Source organism: Eublepharis macularius, chromosome 4, assembly GCF_028583425.1.
Source record: "Eublepharis macularius isolate TG4126 chromosome 4, MPM_Emac_v1.0, whole genome shotgun sequence".
NCBI classification, from domain to species: domain Eukaryota; kingdom Metazoa; phylum Chordata; class Lepidosauria; order Squamata; family Eublepharidae; genus Eublepharis; species Eublepharis macularius.
Genome location: NC_072793.1, coordinates 103,559,272 through 103,579,554, shown reverse-complemented (window position 1 = coordinate 103,579,554; position 20,283 = coordinate 103,559,272). Strand labels below are relative to the sequence as shown.

The following is a 20,283-nucleotide window of genomic DNA, read 5'->3' as shown; positions in this document are numbered from 1 at the left end:
AAGTAAAGGATATCCATTCTTGCTGTCCAGATCCAAGCCACAGTGTTACCTTGACTTGTCTTGGACTGGACAGGTGGTGACACAGGCCCAGGAGAAGACATCAGTTCCCACGCTGTTTACAGCTGAGAAGGAACCTTCTTCACAGTCCATCAATATTCTCCTCATTGTGCCACAGCAAATCATTTCTCAGGTGGGTTGGCCAGAGGGAGAAACTTGGAGACCCAAAGCTCGATGGAAAGGGGGAATAAAAATGCATCAAAAATAAATAAATAAAATTTAAATAAATACATAAATTTATTTAAATCAATGTAGAATGTTCTATAAAGGTGTCCTAACGTCCACGTTGTTGTTATTCTGCGTCTTTCACATCAAAGTTGTTGCCTTTTTAAAAGGGCGCCCTTGTATCTTTAAAAGTTGCAAGGCTGAAGCATTCCTGGGCATAGATGGAAACGAAAACAAGTTAACAGGAAACCTTTGGAATACGGAAACTGTTTTTGGATGGTCCGATGTTAAGCATGCTTATTTGGAAGGAGTCCCTCGGAGTTCAGTGAGGGTAAAGTCCCACGGGAGCGTTCGTAGGGTTTGCAGCCTCATATGAGTCGATGCATGTTTACTCACAAGTAAGTCTACCAAGGAGACACTTGCAGAATTTCAGTGGGGGGAGGGCAGACAAGTCTATTCTGCTTAGAATGGGTATCTTAGATGCAGAAATCTGGGAGTGTTTTTTTTTTTTAACTCCCTTCCGTTCTCTGCGAAAGAGGCAGACGGATTGTCGATTAGTGAGCACAGAGTCGGCGGCGACTGAACCGGAACTCTTTAGGGGCGGGACGGAAGGAGATCTGGAGGGGTGAAAGAAGTGCGCACGTGACCGATACTCCTTGGGCGCCGCATGGCCGAGGCGGGAGAAGAAGGAACGTGTTGGCATCATGGGGCGGCTGAGCAAAGTAAGGGGCGAGGGAGTGGGAGGGAGACCTGGGCTGGAGTGGGTTACAATAAAAAAGAGCGGCTAGTGGCGGGTAATAGATTGAAGAGTTGGGGGGCGGGCGGGGATTTTATCCCGCTCTTCTTCCAAGGAGCTCAAAGTGAGGCGCCTCATTCTCCCCTTCTCCATTTCCCCCTTCCAACAAGCACTGACGTATGGTAGGCTGCGAGAGAGAGAGGCTGGTAGGCAGGCTGGCCCACAGTCACTCACTAAACTTCAGGGTGGGGATTAGACGTCGGGTTTCCTAAGAGCTAGCCTGGTATTAAGATCCCTGTACAACACTGCCTTTCCTTATAGTAGATTGAGCAGGAGGCTGGAGTTCCATGGATTTGAGTAAAAGGGCTGGGTGAGAATTAAATGGCTGGAAAGGGCCGTTTTAAGGCTTTGTGTTTTAGTCTGGATTTGATAAAGAGATTTTTAAAAACTTGTATGGGTTCCAAAGGAGTTGCTGTGTTAGTCAAAGGTGGCACCTTAAAGATTAACAAGATTTTATTCCAACTGCTCTGTCAGTTGTTACAGGTGTTAATGTAGCCATGCTAGAGAAATGGCTAATTACTGCTATTTTGAATAGTCTCTGTACTTTCTTGGCTGTATTTGAATTTTTATATACTTAAATTTCATCCTGTGCTTCTTGGGTTTCGTGATCCTACTGTTCACCCCACTCTGTAACATGTCTGACTAGTAGCAGGCTGCTACGTACATACTAAGCAGGAACAAAATATTGTAGTATTTAATGTGCCACATGGTTCCTGTACATGTCCTATAAAATAAAAACGAAACTTACCTCCCTCCCTCATAACAATAGAACCTAGAAATACCCAATTTTCAGGAGAATTTATAAAAAAAAATAGTTCCGATAATGTAAAATTGACTTAAAGTCTGCTGCCGCAAGATGTGGTGACAACTGCTTGTTTAGATGACATTTTAGGCAGCTTTATGAAGTAGGAATCATCATCATCAGTCATGGCTAAATAGAACATCCTTGTTCAGGAACAGTGGATATTGGTTTCTGAGAATAGGGGTAGCTTCTTGGAAGTATGTGGCTGGTTCTTATGTAGTCAGACTTTTCTTGTTATGCCCATATAATGCATAGATCAGTATTCTCTTTTCATATTGGACCGTTTGGTAGAGATTAAAGTTCTTTCCTGATGTCCTCTGGGACATCTGTGACATGTGGCATCAGAAGGGCTATATGTGACACTTGGAAGTATACTGTGTTGTTAAGCCATCTAAGCTACTGACCATAATTGAATCTAGAGATAGCTAATTCTGTATGCTTGCCTCTAGTTCATATCTCTCCCCCCTTTCACATACCTTCATTTATACCTTGTCTTTCACCCCAGTGGGGACCCAAAGTTGCTTACAACTTTCTCCATTTATCTTCACAACAACTCTCTGAGATAGGTCAGTCTTCGTGTGTATGACTGGCCCAAAGTCATGTAGCAAACATTCATGACAGAGTGGGGATTCAAACCTCAGCCTTCCTGGGTCTAGTCAAATACTCTAACCACTGTACAACACTGATTTCTTCCTTATGAATTAACATATTATTCAAGTTGGCCCTGTGCTAGTGGTGCCCATCTCATTTAAATAGTAGTTCAGTAAAATAGTTTAAATGGCTGAAGCAGGTAAAATAAGTCAGTTGTCACAGGAGAACCACTGTATCACTTGAAAAAAATCTGAGATTGCTAACTAGTTCTGTTCTTACCATCCTTGAATGTGGTAATTAGTTGGACCTGATTGCCTGCCTATCTAGAAAAGAAATTCCGAGAGAGAGTCTTCTCAGCACACTAATACATCTGCCTCATCCAGTTTCCTATTTTACATTGCCTTAGTCTTTTAGATATCAGTGGATATTTCTGAATGAGATGTCAAACAATCATAACAGTGCTGTTATATTTATTTATTTACTGAATTTGTAGTCCACTCTCCCTGCAAGCAGGCTCAGAGTGGATCACATCATTTAAAGACAAAAAATTAGACAAAACTGGTAGCATAAAAGAGCAAATACAATACAGAAAATCACTCTCAGCCGTGCTCATTGCACAGTTCCGTATACAGTCCTTTGGGCCCACGGGGGCTGTTGACAATCAGCAGATGAACACAACAAAGACCAGGGAGGGGACCGCCCCCCTCCATAAGAGGCCGAATTGGAGGCCCAGTTGCCTCAACTACCAAAAGGCCTGGAGGAACATCTCCATCTTACAGGCCCGACTAGGCCCGAGTTGTCACAGAGAGTTCCACATTATAAATGTGCCATTGTGCTTTCAGTCATCAAGACTCTTAGCTGACATGGCTGTTTGAGGCATGATATTCCAGAATTATGTTTCTAATAGCAAGCTTTATGATCTTTAACCCAAGCGAACCAGTTTGGTGTTGTGGTTAAGAGTGGGGGACTGTAATCTAGAGAGCCGGGTTTGATTCCCCACTCCTCCACTTGAAGCCAGCTAGGTGACGTTGGTCTAGTCACAGCTCTCTGGAGCTCTCTCAGCCCCACCCACCTCACAGGGTGTTTGTTGTGGGAATAATAATAACATACTTTGTAAACCGCTCTGAGTGGACATTAAGTTGTCCTGAAGGGTGTCATATAAATTATTATTAGTAGTAGTATTAATATTATTATAAGTATCAGTAGCATCAGTTGATGGGGACCTTTGGAAGGGATGATCAGGTAGAAAAACAGGGAGAGAGAATCTGGAATGGGACAGTCAATTCTAGGGAGTGCCGCCACTCGATGCCATTCCTAATGTAGTTTCCCCTTTGCTCTGCTGCAGACTAAGAATCAGAAGAAAGAGCGTGCAGTTGCGCAGCAACGATCTGAGGAGGAGTATGGCTCTGTGCCTCACTCCTTTGTCTTTCACCGGGGTCATGTTGGCAAAAACCTGCAGCAGCTCATCCTGGATGTACGGCGTGTGATGGAGCCCTACACAGCCACTAATCTCAAGGTGCAGTGCTTTATAGATGGTATACACTGAGGAGATTGCAAAAGATGTTTAAGAAAACGGCTGCTCTTTGTGTTGTGGCAAGGATCACACTTTATAGTGTGGAGGTAGTGTACAGAGGTTCAAGATTATTCCAAGAACATGCAAAAAACAATAATTAAGACCTAAGTTTATGAGATCCCCTTTTGATCCATGACTCTTTCGGTTAGGATATTTAACAGGATCAGTGAGGACAGCACAGAAACACTTATATGTTGATTTTAGCTGGAATGTCAGTTCCTTCCCTTTGGTTGCAAAACCATTTAACTGAATACATTGACTGCTTATAAGCATCTTTGGAAGGGAGAAATGAATGCAGATGTTATGTTTTGGAGAGGTGGACACCATTTATAGATTTCTGCAATAGCATAAAACCAAAAGATGTTAAGAAGGTTCATTGATATAACAGTATTAATCTGTTTATGGAGGAGAAATAAATGTTAATTCTGTTTAGGAATAAAAGATTATGTGGCCCCCTTCCATGTGAGATTGCTGGGTTTTAACTTTAAGATTTTTTTTAATAAGACACAGAGGAAAACGAAGCCTACAGAAAGTGAAACATCATCTAGTGGGGTAGAGTCAAAGAAGGGAAATTGGGGCTTCTAAGTTTGAAACCTGGTTCTGAAGAGAATGAAAGCTGATGATTAAATTTGAGGATAAATAGTTGATTCTGTCTTCCCCCTCCCTGCCACCGCACTAAATGGGATTTAAATGGGTCGAATAGAAATTACAGAGTCATTTCTGTTCAGGGCCCAAGCTTATCACAGTCAGTAATGTTTCCTGTACATTCTCTCCGTACCCTCTATGGGCAAAAGAGACTTAGCTTCGTAATCAAAATCCAGATTCTTTGGACCAAGACATAATTGAAAAAAAGCTTTGAGTTAATTATACACACCAACTTTTATTGAAACTTTTATTGAAACTTGAACTATGTATTCCAAAGAGCCAGTAGTATATTAGCAATAAAAATATTTTTACCTTATTCACAAGACAGAGCTGTGTGGTGCTGTAATAAGCCAGCATAAAGCAGTACACAATATTTTCCTGAACCCTAGAAAATTCCAGAGATATTGCACTCAGATTTTAAAACTCATGTTCATCTCTGAAATGTTCTAGAGTTCAGGAAAAGATCTTGTGCTGCTTCATATCCTAGATTTTGTCCTTGTAGAGTCTCATGACATGGGTCTGTCTTTTTCAGGTGCGAAAAAAGAACACGTTGAAAGATTTTGTGACAGTGGCTGGACCATTGGGTGTGACTCACTTCTTGGTGTTCTCAAAAACTCCTACCACTATCAACCTTGTAAGTGTCAAAGTGAGATACTGGTCAGTGTAGGCAACAAGCAGCCTCAGGATTGGGGTCTTGGACGAGTCTGTAATTTAGGCACTTTGATCCTGCTTCCTTGTTCAGTTTGTCTCTGGATCCACATGCAGCTTGATTCCTTTCTCTTAAAGAGTCCAGTAGCACCTTTAAGACTAACCAATTTTATTGCAGCATAAGCTTTCGAGAATCAATTTCTCTTCGTCAGATGCATGATACAAACTGGTCAAATACAGAAGAGGAGAGGGGAGAGAAGGAGAGGAGGGACAAGATGCAATTAGGGGGGAGGCAACCAAAACATTCCTTTGCTAGTAAATGTAAACATGTACTGACGAAGAGATGACGAAGAGAACTTGATTCTTGAAAGCTTATGCTGCAATAAAATTGGTTAGTCTTAAAGGTGCTACTGGATTCTTTTTGATTTTGCTACTACAGACTAACACGGCTAACTCCTCTGGATCCTTTCTCTGAGGATCTGTGGAATTTTCAGACTTCTTACTTTCAGAAACACTTTTCTTATAAGTTTGCCTATTAAAGATGTCTTTGCTTTGCTGCATACCTTTGTATTGCAGGGGATTCTGATACACGTTCCAGGATGCACAGTCATTTCATATGTAATACTGACCAAGGCTGCTGAGCCTTGTTGGCCCCATGTTTACACAGAAAACATACCTGGTACCTTGCTTTGCCACACTGTCTGGTAGCTGTGCCCAGAAGTGGGTGACCATCACTAGTAGACAAGCTGATTTTCAGAAAAGCTTGACTGCCTAATAAAAGAAGCCCTGATAAACTTCCAGGAAATCTCAGTATCCCGAAGCACAAAGTTTGAAAACTGCTACCCTCTATTAGCTCTAGTTCCAAATGCTACAGCCCCTTTCCCCACTGCATAAATACCTGGTATCCAATAGCTTTGCATGCTTACCTGAATTACTCCATTCCTTTCTGGCCTGGTGTAAATGATGACAATGCATTTTGCTGAGTGAAATCTGTGATTCTCACTTCAAAGTAAACGCACTGATGCATCTGGAGCCAGCCTGTGTAGAACACTGTAGGTGCTGTCCTAGGGGTGGTGATCTACCTGGAAGAGTGGCTGCTGCTGTTGCATACTCCTGAAGTGTATGGTGATGGGTCTCCTGGACTTCATGTTTTCTACTGCTGACTGTTTTTTTTCTTTCTTAGAAACTTTTTCGTCTTCCTGGTGGACCATCCCTGACCTTCAGAGTTATGCAGGTATCACAAGGGATGGTAATGTCCTTGGCAGAGAAGGTTAGATGGGCTGGAGTGGTCTCTGAAAATCTACTAGTTAGAGGCTGTATCTGTTGCTTTCATGACTTGTTCTTTCTAATGTGTGTTACGCAGGCAGCCTAAGTCTTTATACACTTTATCCAAGCGCAAATGTTTATTAACACAATCTCAAAGTCTGTACTAAGAAAAACAGAATTCTTCAGTCTATAAAAATGTGCAAATATAGCAGTGTTGTACAATTTATTTTATTTTGCATACATTATAGTGGCTTTTCCAGGGATCACTAGGAATCATATTCAGTCACCCAACTCACCGGGCTTCTAAGATAGCAGCAGGCATTTTCCCCATTTTCAAGCTTATCTGGCATAGGAGCCAGAAATGCGTGCTTTTTTCATATATCAAAGTTGAGCTGTTCAGGAAGCTAAACCCTGCCAAGCACAACATTCTGTGCTCCTTCAGAACCATGATTTGTATTACAGCCTTGACTGAGTCCCTTATGATAAGAGACTTTTGGGTTTCAGGGTTCACAGGCCTGTGATGTCTGTTTCTCAGCAGCAGTGCAGGAGCTCCTTTCCTTTGCTGCCACTGCCTTACTCCTCCATTCTGCTCCTTGTCTTCAGTATTCACTCATCAAGGATGTTGTGTCATCCCTGAAGCGGCACCGGATGCATGAGCAGCAGTTCACCCACCACCCGCTCCTGATACTCAACAACTTTGGCCTTCAAGGCATGCACATCAAGGTCATGGCTACCATGTTCCAGAACATGTTTCCTTCTATCAATGTCCATAGGGTGAGTGTGTTCTAGCCTGAAGATTATGGAGAACCAAGATATTGGCTGTATTTTGCTGCTCAAGTTTCTCTGGGCTTTGAATTCTGTGTTGTGTGCACCCAACTGTGCCCTGTTATGTCAAGAAAATGTGTGTTTACCGCAGTTGCATCCTGCCCTTCCCTGAAGGAGCCAAGGTTATCCCGTGTTGTCTTTGAAATAGACTTGTTGAGGTAGATGAGGCAGAAACAGTGTAGCTTAGCTCTGACTGAAGTAGTAAATCTGTGGTCTAGGTCATGCAACTTCAGACTGTGGCCAAATCCTTTTTCATTTAAAAAAACCTCTCTACATATAGAAAATGTGTGTTGGGGAAGAGGTTAAGCTTAAACATGCACGTTTTTTATAAGGAAGAAACCTTTTTGTCTGAAGGACAGTGCAGTCTGAAATGGCGCAGTCAAGATGAAGGTTCTCCACTCAGTAGGAACTAGACACAAGGTCACTCGGAGAGCGGCATAACTGAGCAGGGATTTAAACTCTGATCTCTTCAGCACCTTAATATTCAGGAGTGCAACTCTTTTTGCCTTGGCTGAGCAGCCAGGTGCACATATGTGTTTGTATGTATGTGAGAGAGATTTAGATCTTGTCTTGTCGATGGCACCCTGGCCTGGGCTATTTATACATTTGATTGAAAGTGAGTCTGACCTGATTCTGTTCTGCTTATTGATTTGGATTAGAATATCCCTTTTACTCTAGGAGGTGTGGGAGGAATCCTCACTTCAGACAGACTGCCTAAAATGCTAGTTAAGTGAAGGATCTGCTACCTCTTATGCATCTTGGTTCTTATGCTGTAACTTGCTTCTCCCCCAGGTTAATCTGAATGCCATCAAGCGCTGTGTACTGATCAGCTTTGACCCAGATACCCAGACCCTTGAATTTCGTCACTAGTAAGTTTTTGTGAAGTTCTGCTGATGGGTCGAAAGGTGTGTGTCTGGGAGATGAGGGAGGGTCAGACAACGTGTAAGGCCACTTCTGCAAGTGATGTTTAAACTGGCTGATGGGCCAGCAATTCACTGCTGACAGACCACTAGTCTATCACATTGTTGTCTCACCCTTCCTGTAAGGAACTCAGGTGCTATATATGGTGGAGAGGAAGGAAGATAGACAGACACGTGTGTGTGTGTGTGCGCGCGCACGTGCATGTACAGTGGTCTAAGGTCACTCTGAGCTTCCTGGCTGAGTCAAGATTTGAACCCAGGGCTCCCAAATTTCACTCTTATCTTTCTAACCACAGCAGTTCACCTGTATTATACGTTTTAAATGTGTGTTTTTTTGCTTGTAGAAATGCATTGCATATTGTCTTGTTGAGAGGAAAGTTGTCCATCTTAAGGGTAGAGCAGATTATTCCATTTATTCTCAGAACAGATCTGCAAGCTCGTTTAGGCTCTGGTCACCCCAGGGGTTGTATGGTGACTTGAACCCAGTTTTAAGTTCTGAACTGTGTCCACTGCTCTACTGCATATAAATCACTGTCCGTGTGCACAAGAAGAGGAAAATTCCCATCCTCGTGATGAGCTGGATGCAAATGATGAGAGTATAGTCTGCTGATGACTCTCTGATTTTATTCTGAAGTAAACGCTCTGATGCATCCAAGTAATTGGAATTGGGAGGCAGCTTGTTTATTTTACTTTTGGGTTTCTTGAAATCTGAGAAGTTCATCGATCTAGCTTCTCTTTCTAGTACAACAAACAGGGTCTAGAGGCAGTGATAAAACTGTCAAGTTTGGGGTGTTTAATAAGGTGAAGCCAAGATTAAAGATATTGTACTCTTACACACCACCACACAAATTCCTAGATTGTTCCTTGCCATTAGCAGGACATGGAAGACCAACTTTATTTTAAGAAGACAGTATAAAAGTAACTTCTGCTAGCATAGGATCAAGAGGGATATCACCAATGAGGGAAGGAGGCAAGGAGCTAAAAACATCTCCTGTACCCACAGTCATCTTCTCTTGCACAGACAGTTTCTTATGAAGCTGTCGTGTACTGAGTTGGTCCATTGGCCCATCTTGTCCAGTACGGACTGACAGAAATCTTCCTCATCACAGACAGTAGCTGTCGAGGGTCTCAGACTGTTACCTGAGATCCTGGAGGCGGATGGGGTTGAATTTGGGAGCTCAGGGATGCAAAACATCTGCTGTACTCCAGGGCTCCTTCATTCCCAGTAGCAGTGACATTCCTGCCTGCCTGCCTGAATCTTCGCAATCACCCTTCCCACTTCTGGTGTTTTGCAGCAGTTTGAAAGTGGTGCCTGTAGGGATGAGCAAAGGGTTGAAGAAGTTCCTGCAGGAGAAGTTTCCCAACATGAGCCGCCTCCAGGACATCAGTGAGCTGCTGGTCAAGTAAGAAATCTGCTCTGAGTTGAGGACATGTTCCTCCTGGGTACTCAAGTGAGGATGGGCTTTTCTCATTAGGCCATGTGGGGCAGTGATTTCCAGAAGGGGAGTGCCTTGTGCTCTGTTCCATAATCCTGTTCCTCCTTATTTTGGCTCCCTTATTCTGTTCTTCTGAAACTCTCTCTCTCTCTCTCTCTCCCTCCCTCCCTCCCTCCCTCCCTCCCTCTCTCTGCCCATTCTTGCTTTCCCCACCCCTTTTCTGTCCTTCTACTTCAAGCATGAGGCATGTGTCTCTAGGTCTATGTTATATATGATGTCTCATTCATATTACAAGTGTTCTGAAAAGACTGATCATATTTTTCTTCCCTCCTCATTGCATAGAGATGTTGCCCTCTCTGAGAGTGAAGCTGAGCAGGACGGCAGTCACAACATTACAGAGCTGCCCCAGGCTTACGCAGGCCGTGGGAACATGAAGGCAGAGCAGAGTGCTGTACGCCTCACTGAGGTTAGTCACAGGGTGAATTTGCTCATGAAGTGCTGGGGGTAGATGGAGCAACTACAGCACATGGCTAGGCAGATTGAGTGGAAAACTAATTATCCTCATGCTGCTGCCATCTCAGACATTCTGATCCACCTCTCTGGAAGCACATTGGCTGTAAGATTTCCGACTTCTTAGGGCAGTTTTTCTTTGTGCTTGAGAGTGTGTCTGGGTTACTGTTCCCTTTTTTTTTAAAAAAAACAATTTTAATTGAATGGGTTGACATACAATTCATTCATATCTTACAAATACATTCCCCCCTATATCCATAGATGCATCCCAACCCCTCCCCCTCCCCCCTTTTCTGTGCAGACTCCCGACAGCACTACGGTCCCATATTTTCTTATCATTTGTTCTATATTGCTTTTCCTTTATCCCTACTAACTAGAGGTAAAATCCTAATTTACCATTACTTAATACAATTCTATAACTATTAATAAGCTATTAAAAAGCCATCAGAACATATTTCTTTTGCTCATATACATTTCTTCAAACCATTCATTTATCATTCCCATTTTTTTTATCTAAATACATTTAGTTTAATATTTTCCCAAATAACACTATAGATTAAAATTAACAATTTAACCTTTCTCTTATTTCCATCTACAATTATATATAGATTTGCTTAGTATCAATTTGCATAGTTAACTTTCCATTACATTTCCCAATTTTTCCATTTGTCTTAATTTGCTAATTTCTTCATTTAGCTCACGACATTTCATTTGCATCATACATCCCAATTCTACAAACAAACAATTAAAAAAAACACTATTAACAATTTTGCCTTCCTCTTAATTCCTTCTACCATTTTATATATAAATGTATTTAATATCAATTACCTAGTTAACTATACATTACATTTCCCTTATTCACTTTAACCTAATTTACTAATTCTTCAATTGACTTTTAACCTTAAAAACCCCATATCCCACTTCTAAGAAATGAAAAATAAACTCTTCAGACTTTAAACTGTGGCCTTAGTCTTTTAAGTAACTCCCACTTGTAACTTGATTCTTGTATTCGTATTGCTTTTCTCGGCTTTCTTCTTCACTTGAATTCTTCTATCACTTGGTAGCTTCTTCCACTTGAAGTAACTGGGGATGGCTCTCTCTTTCATGCTTGTTGTTAATCCTTGCACCTGATTCTTTAGAAATGCTGATACGTCTTCATTCAGATCTTCTTGCAAGTACTGCTCCGTTTCTCCTCGCCCCTCGCGGTTTTGTTGTTTACATCCTGCTGTTTTGTAATCAATTTCTGCCACCTGCTCGTCTCCTTGAGTTGTCTGCCTAGTTGCTTGCTCTTCATCTTTCAATTCCACAACAGTTTTAAATATATCCTTAGTGCTTTTAATTAAACTTTCTTTCATTTCCCGAATAAGTTGTATCAATTCTTTATGTCCCTCTGCAATTTTTTCTCACAGCGATTTTATAGCTGATCGCATAGCAGCCTGACGTTTCTTCTCCCCTCTCTTCAAATTTACACTAGGTTTCTCCCCCCCCCCCCGACATCTTCTTTATCTTTTGCTTTAAATATTCATATTATTTTAATCTCACCAGATATCGGGCGGAGAGTCTCTATGGCAACTTTAAGGTAGTTCAAAGTGATGAATATCCCCTTCCTCTTGCCTTCTCGCTGCTATTTCTCGCGTTGTTTCTTCAGGGACTTCTTTGCTGCTTTACTTCCTTCTTCCTGTTTTCCAAATCAAGCCTCTCTAGGCAGTTCCGCTCGATGTTCTTCTTGCTCCGTTTTCTTGCGATGTTTACTCAGCCATTCCTCCACCTCCTCCCCTTTTCTCACAGCTAGCTATCTCTCTCCAAACCACAAGTATGCTCCTGTCTTATCATCTCAGTCCACAATTTTCATTTTTAGTAAAGATGTTCCTTCTCTTTTTAAATCCGAAAGCCAAATAAAGTTCTTTTACCTCGATTTGTTCCGTTTGGGTCTTTCGTGCTGCCTCAATCGTTACCCATTAGCCAAATCTGGTTCTGAAGCTTGGGTCCTGGTGGGCTTATGCCGAACAACGACTCAAAGAGTGCTGCAGAGATGTTAGCTCGTCCTTCTTCGAGAGTACCTCAAAGCGGTGTGGGAGATCCATCGTCCTGGACCCTCCCCCCCGCTGAGATCTCGCTCTCTCTGGAACTTGTAGCGTTCTGGCTCCTCTCCTACCTGGAGAGAAGTGGCAGCCGGTGATCTGAGCACCTGGCCTGCCCAAAACAGTCACTCTTGACGGTCCAGCTCCCTGGACCGCTTCAGCCCACCATTAGCCAAACCGGAAGTCTCCCGGGTTACTGTTCCCTGATTGGTTCTGTGTCTGTTCTCCCTCTCCAGATTGGCCCTCGAATGAAGCTGCAGCTCATCAAGGTGGAAGAAGGCTTAGGTCAAGGCAGTGTGTTATATCACAGCTTCAGTGAGTATCTTGGGCCTTCTACCACATAAATCTCTTTCACCAAGGATGAAAGACTCTAATTGTTTGCAGAGCCTTACCTTTGTGAACAACTGTGCTGTGAAAGCTTGCCCAGCCCTTAGAGCTGGGAAAATGGAGAAGAAGCCTAAATGGAAAAGGAATCTTAATTTCTCTTAGCACTAGATCCAGAGGAGTTAGCTGTGTTAGTCCGTAGTAGCAAAATAGAAAAGAGTCCAGTAGCACCTTCAAGACTAAAGTAAAGTTGGTTAGTCTTAAAGGTGCTACTGGACTCTTTTCTCTTACCACTAGGACAAGGTGGGAGAGGAGCAACACAGGGCTGTCTTGGAGGGGCTTGCATGCATTTTAGGCACCTGTTCATAGCAGTCTGGGATATCAAGTCTCAGATTCTTGCATGTGTTTTTAAGAGCAGGCAGTTGGAAAGGAATGGAAAGAGCCAGCAGCCACTGGCTAGGGGCCCTTGACTTGTCTCTTGTGTTCCAGGCTTTAATTGGCTTTGTAAATAAGGCTTACATGACTCATAACCCTCTAGATCGCTTGTAACCTGCTGGTGGCGCCATGAGCTTGGTTTTTGCTGCAGTCCCAGGCTGGCAAAAGCAGCAAGTTGTCAAGGATCTGGCCAAACCATACTATATGGCTGATGGGTCACAGAATGTGTAAGTAGACGTGGTATAAAGCGTAGATGGGTCAGGTCAGCACATGACACAGCCTTTTTAAATTAAAAAAACAGATTGAAATGTGTACTTTAAGAGGGGAGACAGAGTAAGAGAAAGATGGATATGATACAGACTTTAACAGTGGGGTTGAAGTTACAGTCTGCAGAAGTAAAGATGCCTCCCAAGTTTGTGGTGGTGCTGCTGGTAGCAAGATTGTTAATTTTTGTTGTTGTTGTAGCACCCAGTGAAACTGAGAACATCAATGACTTGAAAGAGTCAGTGGGGGAGAGGGAGTCAGCTTGAAGCTCACTAGCATTTTTTGTTTTGTGTAAATTACGTATAACAAGCCCTAGAAATCCTTGTACAGACCCACCCTGTAATTTTGGAATGTTTATACCTGCTAGATCTTTACTTTCAGAGTTTTGATTCTAGCCACTGCTTAGTGGCTGCCTCTGGGAAGCAACTGCTGATGTGAAGTGGATCTACTTAATGAGACAAATGGGTCTGTGGCACTCTTTTCAGTGCTTTCTCTGGTATCAAAACCCTACTTTGGGTAACGCAGAGGTTGGTTATTTGCTCTTCAAAATTTATTGTACTCACTGGCATTGCACTTCACAGAGGGCTCAGACAGGCAACTGTGTGTGTGTGTGCGCGCGCGTGCGTGCGTGCATGTATGCACGCACATATTTCTTGTCTTGTCAATTCTGACTCCTACCTGCAGTTCACAAGACGGACAAAGAGATCCAGGAGGCCCTAGCAAGGAAAGAAGAGAAGTTACTGCAGAAGGCAGAACGCCGCCGCAAGCAGGAGGCAGATGTGGAGCGTAAGAAGGAGCAGAGGCAAGCTCACAGGTAAAGAGGAGGAATTAGATGTCCTCACAATTTGTGTCCCAGCAGACTTAAAGCCAAGAGCCATGTCTTGGGGTTGTGGGGACAGTGTTGGCTTCTGAGTTTGATAGTGTCGCTGGCTTGGGGGCTGCAGGAAGAAGAGCCTGGAAGGAATAAAGAGAAAGAAGAAACAATCTGAAGGAGGTGACAGTGATGCAGAGGATCCTGGGATGCTGGAGGACCAGAACGCAGACGAGCCATCAGATGATGACTCAGAATATTACCGACAGGAAGTGGGAGAAGAACCTGGTGAAGGTTAGTGTCACAGTCATTTTTGGTGGGGGAGGTGTCACGGTACATTCTGTGGGATTCCGTTCATTAAAACTGTTGTGCTGAGCATGAGCTATGTTCTGATGCATCCAGCTTAGAGAAGGGGGTGTACAGTGCATGTGTGTGCTTTTTTCCAGGCATATGATTGGGATGGTCTGCTTGTAGTTTTTGGTGAATTCTTAGTATAACATTCCAGAACTTTTGGTTTTGGCCTGGTTTTTACATACAGCAGAATAAAGTGGAAACAAGATGGTTTTTGCCTCTAATGTTTATTGTAGTCGCATTGTATAGTTTTTAATTTGCGTACGCTGCCTAGAAGTATCCTTCACCTTCCTACAATACCTATATTTACCCCTAACCTGGGACCCTTGATTAATTTCATAGTTATATATGTCTGCATTCTTTTGGTCTCTACGGAGATGCAAAGGGAAATCTAGGAGGGCATCAGAGTTGTGTAGATGTGGTAATGTTAGCAGGAGCAGTTTTTTCCTATCTTGTCAATGTTGTGATTTAACAAGCTGCCTCGACTTAAATTCCATAATCTGCACTATGATGAAAGGGACAGCAACTCTGTTCTCCATTTGTATCTATCCCCATCTGTCTTCCTGTGATGTTAGGCTGCAACCCACTTGTGGAACCCAACTTGCTGTAAGTGCAGGTGTGCTTGTGCTTGCCCATCCTTGCTGATGCTCTCCTTGTTGAACCCACACTCTCTAGATCTGTTTCCACAAAGCACCAAGCGGAAACGAGGCCTTGGCCAATCCGTGAAGCCCAGAAAAAGATGTAAATACTCTCACTCTACAGTTGATCAGAACCCAGAACCTGCAAGCATAAGCTCAAAGGTGAAGCACAGGAAGATTCCACGGCCCAGGCAGGGGTGGCATCCGAGAGACTTTCCTGATGGGAGAGAGCAACAGAAGGACACGAGGCAGCAAGGGAGAGCACAGAATACCAAGCGGAAGCAAGCCAGAAGTCCTAGGCAGCACCGTGCTAAGCAACGGCATGGCTCAAAGCTTCAGGGGCCCTGGAGGCAGGGCAAGTCCAAAATGCAGAGGAAGCAAGCACCAAAAGGAAAAGGAACCTTAAGAAAGCAGAGACGTTCAGGGACAAAGAGACCAGCATAGTTTTGTGGGACTGTGCTTCTCTTGGTGTTTGCTTGTGTAATATACTGCCTCTCCAAGCCGCTTGTGTGCGTCTCGTATGTCTGGCTTGCATCATTGCTGTGAAAAGCAAAATTAGTCTGAATCTGTGTGGGATGAGTTGTAGGCAGATCCTGATTAGGAATGGCAGCTGACTGGGTTCATATAACAGTTACTGCTGAGGGAGAGAGACGTGGGACCGGAGAAAAATAGATCATAGCTAGAATAAGTGGTTTATGCAGGTGTGAATCCTTGATGAATGCTATCTCCATCTCTTTCCTTCTCCTACTCCCCAGTCCTCCATTGCTATTTCACTAACATCAGTGAAGTCACATTTGAAAATCTTCAAGTGCTTCTTAGGAGATGGGGAAAGTGTAGTGGAAGGTGGGCATTTCAACTCTTGAGGGTGCTTTTGCAGCAAAGGTGCTGGTTTCCTTGCTTATTCAGGGAGGGTGTATGCGATCTACACAGCAGGGCAAGATTACAAGAGCAAGTCCCAATTGTAGCCAGGCCATTCAGTATATTCAGGAAAGTAGCTTACCAAGAAACACTCTAGGGCCTTATTGCAGCAATCACTGTGGTTGGGGATTTCCATGTGTGCTGCTGCAACAGCGTTTGTAGATGAGAAGTTTGTGAAAGTAATTCACAAGTCTGACCACTTAGAAATGCGGAGAGGGGAAAAAAACCACTTGTGAGTTGTGAAGTCTGCCTATACCTCCCAAAGCAGAACAGTGGGTGTTTGGGGAGTACTGTAGATGCCATTCCCAGTTGGCTACCCACTTGTGCTTTGAGCTGAGGAGTATGACCCTTGCTAGCTGGAATGCAGCCCTGCTTGTTTTCACAAAGGTGTTAATTCTATGCCTTGCACATTTACTTGGATGTTAACCTCACTGAGTTCAATGGGACTTTCTCTCAAAATCCATACATATTAAAATATCTGGCCTTCACTCAGAATGAATGAATCTTGATTGTAGAGGGTTGGCTCTTTTATTTTTTAACGAATCTTTAGGATGTGGTCATGGGCACAGCCAACTTCTCTCTTCTCTGATCAGAGTGGAATCAGATTCCTTTTGCTTCTTCCTTGTCCAGATCATAGTATCCACAATGGAAAGTGGGGAGGTGGAGGACTGTTTTTATTAAATAGGAAAAAGGGACCTGTTGGTAAGAGGGAGCTGAAGTCCATCCCCCTCCTCCTCCTTTCTTACTATGGTCTGTTGCCTGAAGCATTTTGTCCCAGTCTGATGCCACTGTTGGAAGAAAGCCAAGCAGAAAAAAAATGCTTCAAGAAGTGCTGTGAGATAAGGTGGGATTAACTTCCTTCCCTCAACATGCTTCACTTTCCAGTTTTTTCACAACCTACTTTACACATGAATGGGCAGAATGCACGTGAATAAATAAATGAGTGTGCCCTTGTCTCACACATTCTGGCCCTCAGAGACTGCTGTTGAATTATTTAAACAGATATATCATCCATAGTACACAGTACTCTCCCTGTGCTACCAAATTTACAGCAAATACAGCTGTAAATAATGGCTGGATCCCTCCAACCCACTTTTTTAAGTATTTCATAGAGAATCATCTATTAGCAATCAGTATTAAATAAGACTGGAGTCCAGTAGCACCTTAAAGACCAACAAGATTTCCAGCGCATAAACTTTTCGAGAGTCAAGTTTCCTTTGATATTCAAAAGCTTATTCCCTGAAAATTCTGTTGGTCTTTAAGGTGCTACTGCTCTCCATTCTTGCTCTTCTACTGTGGGCCAACACTTCTACCCACCTGAAAGTATTAGATACAGAACCTGTATCTTTTTAACAACACCTAATAAAGAACAAAGGTGAAATAGAGCTGACCCAAGCATCAGCACAGAGTGTCTTCCCAATTTTGCATTCTATTATAAAGGAATAGAGTTTCCTTTTCTCTCAGTCTCAGAGCCACTGTGTTGTAGGGGGTAGGATGGCATGGTGGACCAGGATCTGAGACAGACAGATTTGGGTGGGCTGCCCATCATCATTTACTTACTTGATTTATAATCTGCTTTTCTCAAATTTGAGGCAGATTATATGGTGTAAAACAATCAAATAGCATGAGATATCTATTAACTTGCACAAATCTGCTAACCTGTGTGCAACAATGCAATAGGACTAAGATTCTATGATTACAAAAGTTAGAAAAATGAAAAAAGCATCAGATTCCACATACGGAATAGTCTGCCCAAAGAGGTCAGATCCCCCCTAATAGAATGGTTTGCCTGAAGAGGTCATGGAAGCCTCCTGCTCTCCTGGCTGTCTGCAAATTATGCAAAACTGAATTATTCAAGAGGGCTTTCCCCCATAGTATACAGAACTGTGTTCAAAGAATATGGTTCAGAAAGATGTATTGGTAAAGGGATAGGGACTGTAGACTATACTACTGAGTACAGTCTATTGCTTTAAATATGCACCTACTAGATAGTTTCTGCATTGTTTAATATGTCATGGCCATTTGCTTACGTTTTGTTTCAGCATTGATTTCAGCTCTGTACTGGATTTCTGCTACTTTTCATTTTTCTGCAGTCATTTACCTATTGCATCTTTATTGAATGTCCCAGCTGTTGATCACATTGACTAAAACTGTGTAATCCACCTTCAGTCTCAGAGAGAAAAGCAGACTATAAAGTAAATTAAATTAAAATATCAAGCTATGCAGAAAATAAAATGACAGTAGAACACAATGTAGTAAGAGCACAATAGTACATAAAATAGATTGCTAATACATAATATATATAGGGGCATACAGTCAGTCCTCTATTACTTCATTACCTTTATTAAAATCCCTTCCCAAACAACACTGATTTACATGGTTTGCGGAATTACAGAAGTGAGGGAGTGTTTGTGGGGCCAGCTTGAGGGGCGAGGGTGAGGAGCAAGACAAAGACACAGAGACCACTACTGGATTTTAAAAGACCACAACTTTATTGATTACAGCTTGAAGAAGTCTTGGTGCAGCATGCATCATGGATCTCTAGTATTGGCTGACCCACCTGCCAGCCAATGACCCCTCGCCCCCTAAGACTACCAGGGGAGGAGGGGCACCACAGGATGATAGCAAGTGGGAACTATCTGAACGTGGATCAGGTACCCATACTTCCCTTGCCTTGGGTTGTATCTCTGGGTACAGATCCGGCCCAAGTCCCCTTGCTTACCCAGGGAAAAGCTTGTAAGCACCCATGCACTGCCCTTTGACCCCTACTGATTTGGTCCCCTTCTTGGGAGAGATGCTGTTCTCAAACACTGCAGTAGTGGGAGAGAGGGCAGTGGCTACTGCCTGCCCCGGGAATCTCCCAAAGAGAGAATGAGTGCCCTGAAAAGCGAAGGCCCACCAATGCTGGGACCATGCCCCAAGCATGTCTTCCCCCTTCTCACACCTGGGACAGCAATTTGCTGGCTGCCAGGTCTGGAGCTGCTCTGAGCTCTGCCGTGAGCAAACACAGCCTGTCCCATGGAGCTGCTGCTCTAGCCACTGCACTGCAGCTCCTGCTGCTGCTGCTCCTTCCACTGAACTGTTTGACATACGTTTAAGAATTTTTGTTGTTTCAAACTTCAGTAATCCTAGTCCCATTGCATTGCTTATTAGATGTCTCATCCTGTGCCTTCAGTTTCATTGAGAAAGGCGGGCTGAAAATAAAGTAGATAAATAATATGCATAGGAACAGGCTGCGAGTAGAATTGTTTTTCAAGTGAACATGCATAGGGTCAGACTACAGTGGCGTAATTCTAGAGCTGCTCACAGGTGAGGGATCCCTTCCCAGCACCTTTACATCTTCAGTCCAAACACTATCACCTCTCCCCTATGAATATTGATTCCTGCGGGTAGTATACATTAGCAAAACAAGTCTTGTGCTCATTTACCTCTGGGACCTAGTCCCTTATTATTTGTCTCTTGTCCTGTCAAAAGCAATTTCCTCAGCAATAAGAAGTCTGCAGGACTGTTGTGGAATGCCATCTCTCCCCCCCCCCCTCTCTTTTTCTTTGCTGTGAGTCTACTACAACACAATTTTCTCCCACTCCTTAGTTAGCTTTTCTTTCCCTTTCTCCCTCCCTGTTTTTCTCCAACATGATTTTACTTCCCACACTCTGCTGCAGGCTTTTTAAAAATCAGCGCAAACTACTAATTCTGCTATAGTCACTTACAGAGAGAATTCACACTTGGAAGATTTATGGCAGAACTCACCCCTTTTCCCTTGTACAAACAATTTACACTTGAAAAAGTACTGCTTATTGACAATTTTTTTATTGGGCACCACGTCCCTTTGCACCACTGTAGCTACAGGCCTGCCCTGGTGGGGTTTCCATGGCAAGAGACTAACAGAGGTGGTTTGCCATTGCCTGCCTCTGCAACCCTGGTCTTCGTTGGAGGTCTCTCATCCAATTACTGACCAAGGCCAACCCTGCTTAGCTTCTGAGATCTGATAAGATATGGCATGCCTGGGTATCCAGGTTAGGGTCCTCAGCTTTTAGGACAGACATAAAACCAGCAGGACTAAAGCTCCCAGTGAATATTAACTGGGGGATCCAAAATTTTGTATTGGTGGGCACTATCTGATCACAAATATAAACTTAAATGTAGCAAGACACACATTTTACTTTAATTCTGTGCCCGCTGACTGAAGTAAAAGGCAAAGCATCAATGGAATCAGGATCAGGCTTT

The 20,283-nt window shown here is 43.2% G+C and overlaps 1 protein-coding gene across 1 annotated transcript; it reads left to right on the top strand.

The window, feature by feature from the left end:
- Positions 1-844: 844 nt before the first annotated feature.
- Positions 845-20,268, top strand: PPAN (peter pan homolog). Its single transcript, XM_054975797.1, has 12 exons — positions 845-944; positions 3,757-3,927; positions 5,162-5,263; positions 6,461-6,511; positions 7,147-7,317; positions 8,161-8,237; positions 9,584-9,691; positions 10,067-10,190; positions 12,552-12,630; positions 14,023-14,152; positions 14,283-14,443; positions 15,176-20,268. Exons 1-12 carry the CDS (start codon positions 927-929, stop codon positions 15,580-15,582), a joined length of 1,599 nt encoding a protein of 532 aa, XP_054831772.1. The 5' UTR covers positions 845-926; the 3' UTR covers positions 15,583-20,268.
- The last annotated feature ends 15 nt before the right edge of the window (positions 20,269-20,283 follow it).

Coding starts and splice junctions, on each gene's coding strand:
- PPAN (XM_054975797.1), top strand. Junction 9,692..10,066: donor ATCAGTGAGCTGCTGGTCAA/GTAAGAAATCTG, acceptor CTCATTGCATAG/AGATGTTGCCCTCTCTGAGA. Junction 14,153..14,282: donor GAGCAGAGGCAAGCTCACAG/GTAAAGAGGAGG, acceptor TGGGGGCTGCAG/GAAGAAGAGCCTGGAAGGAA.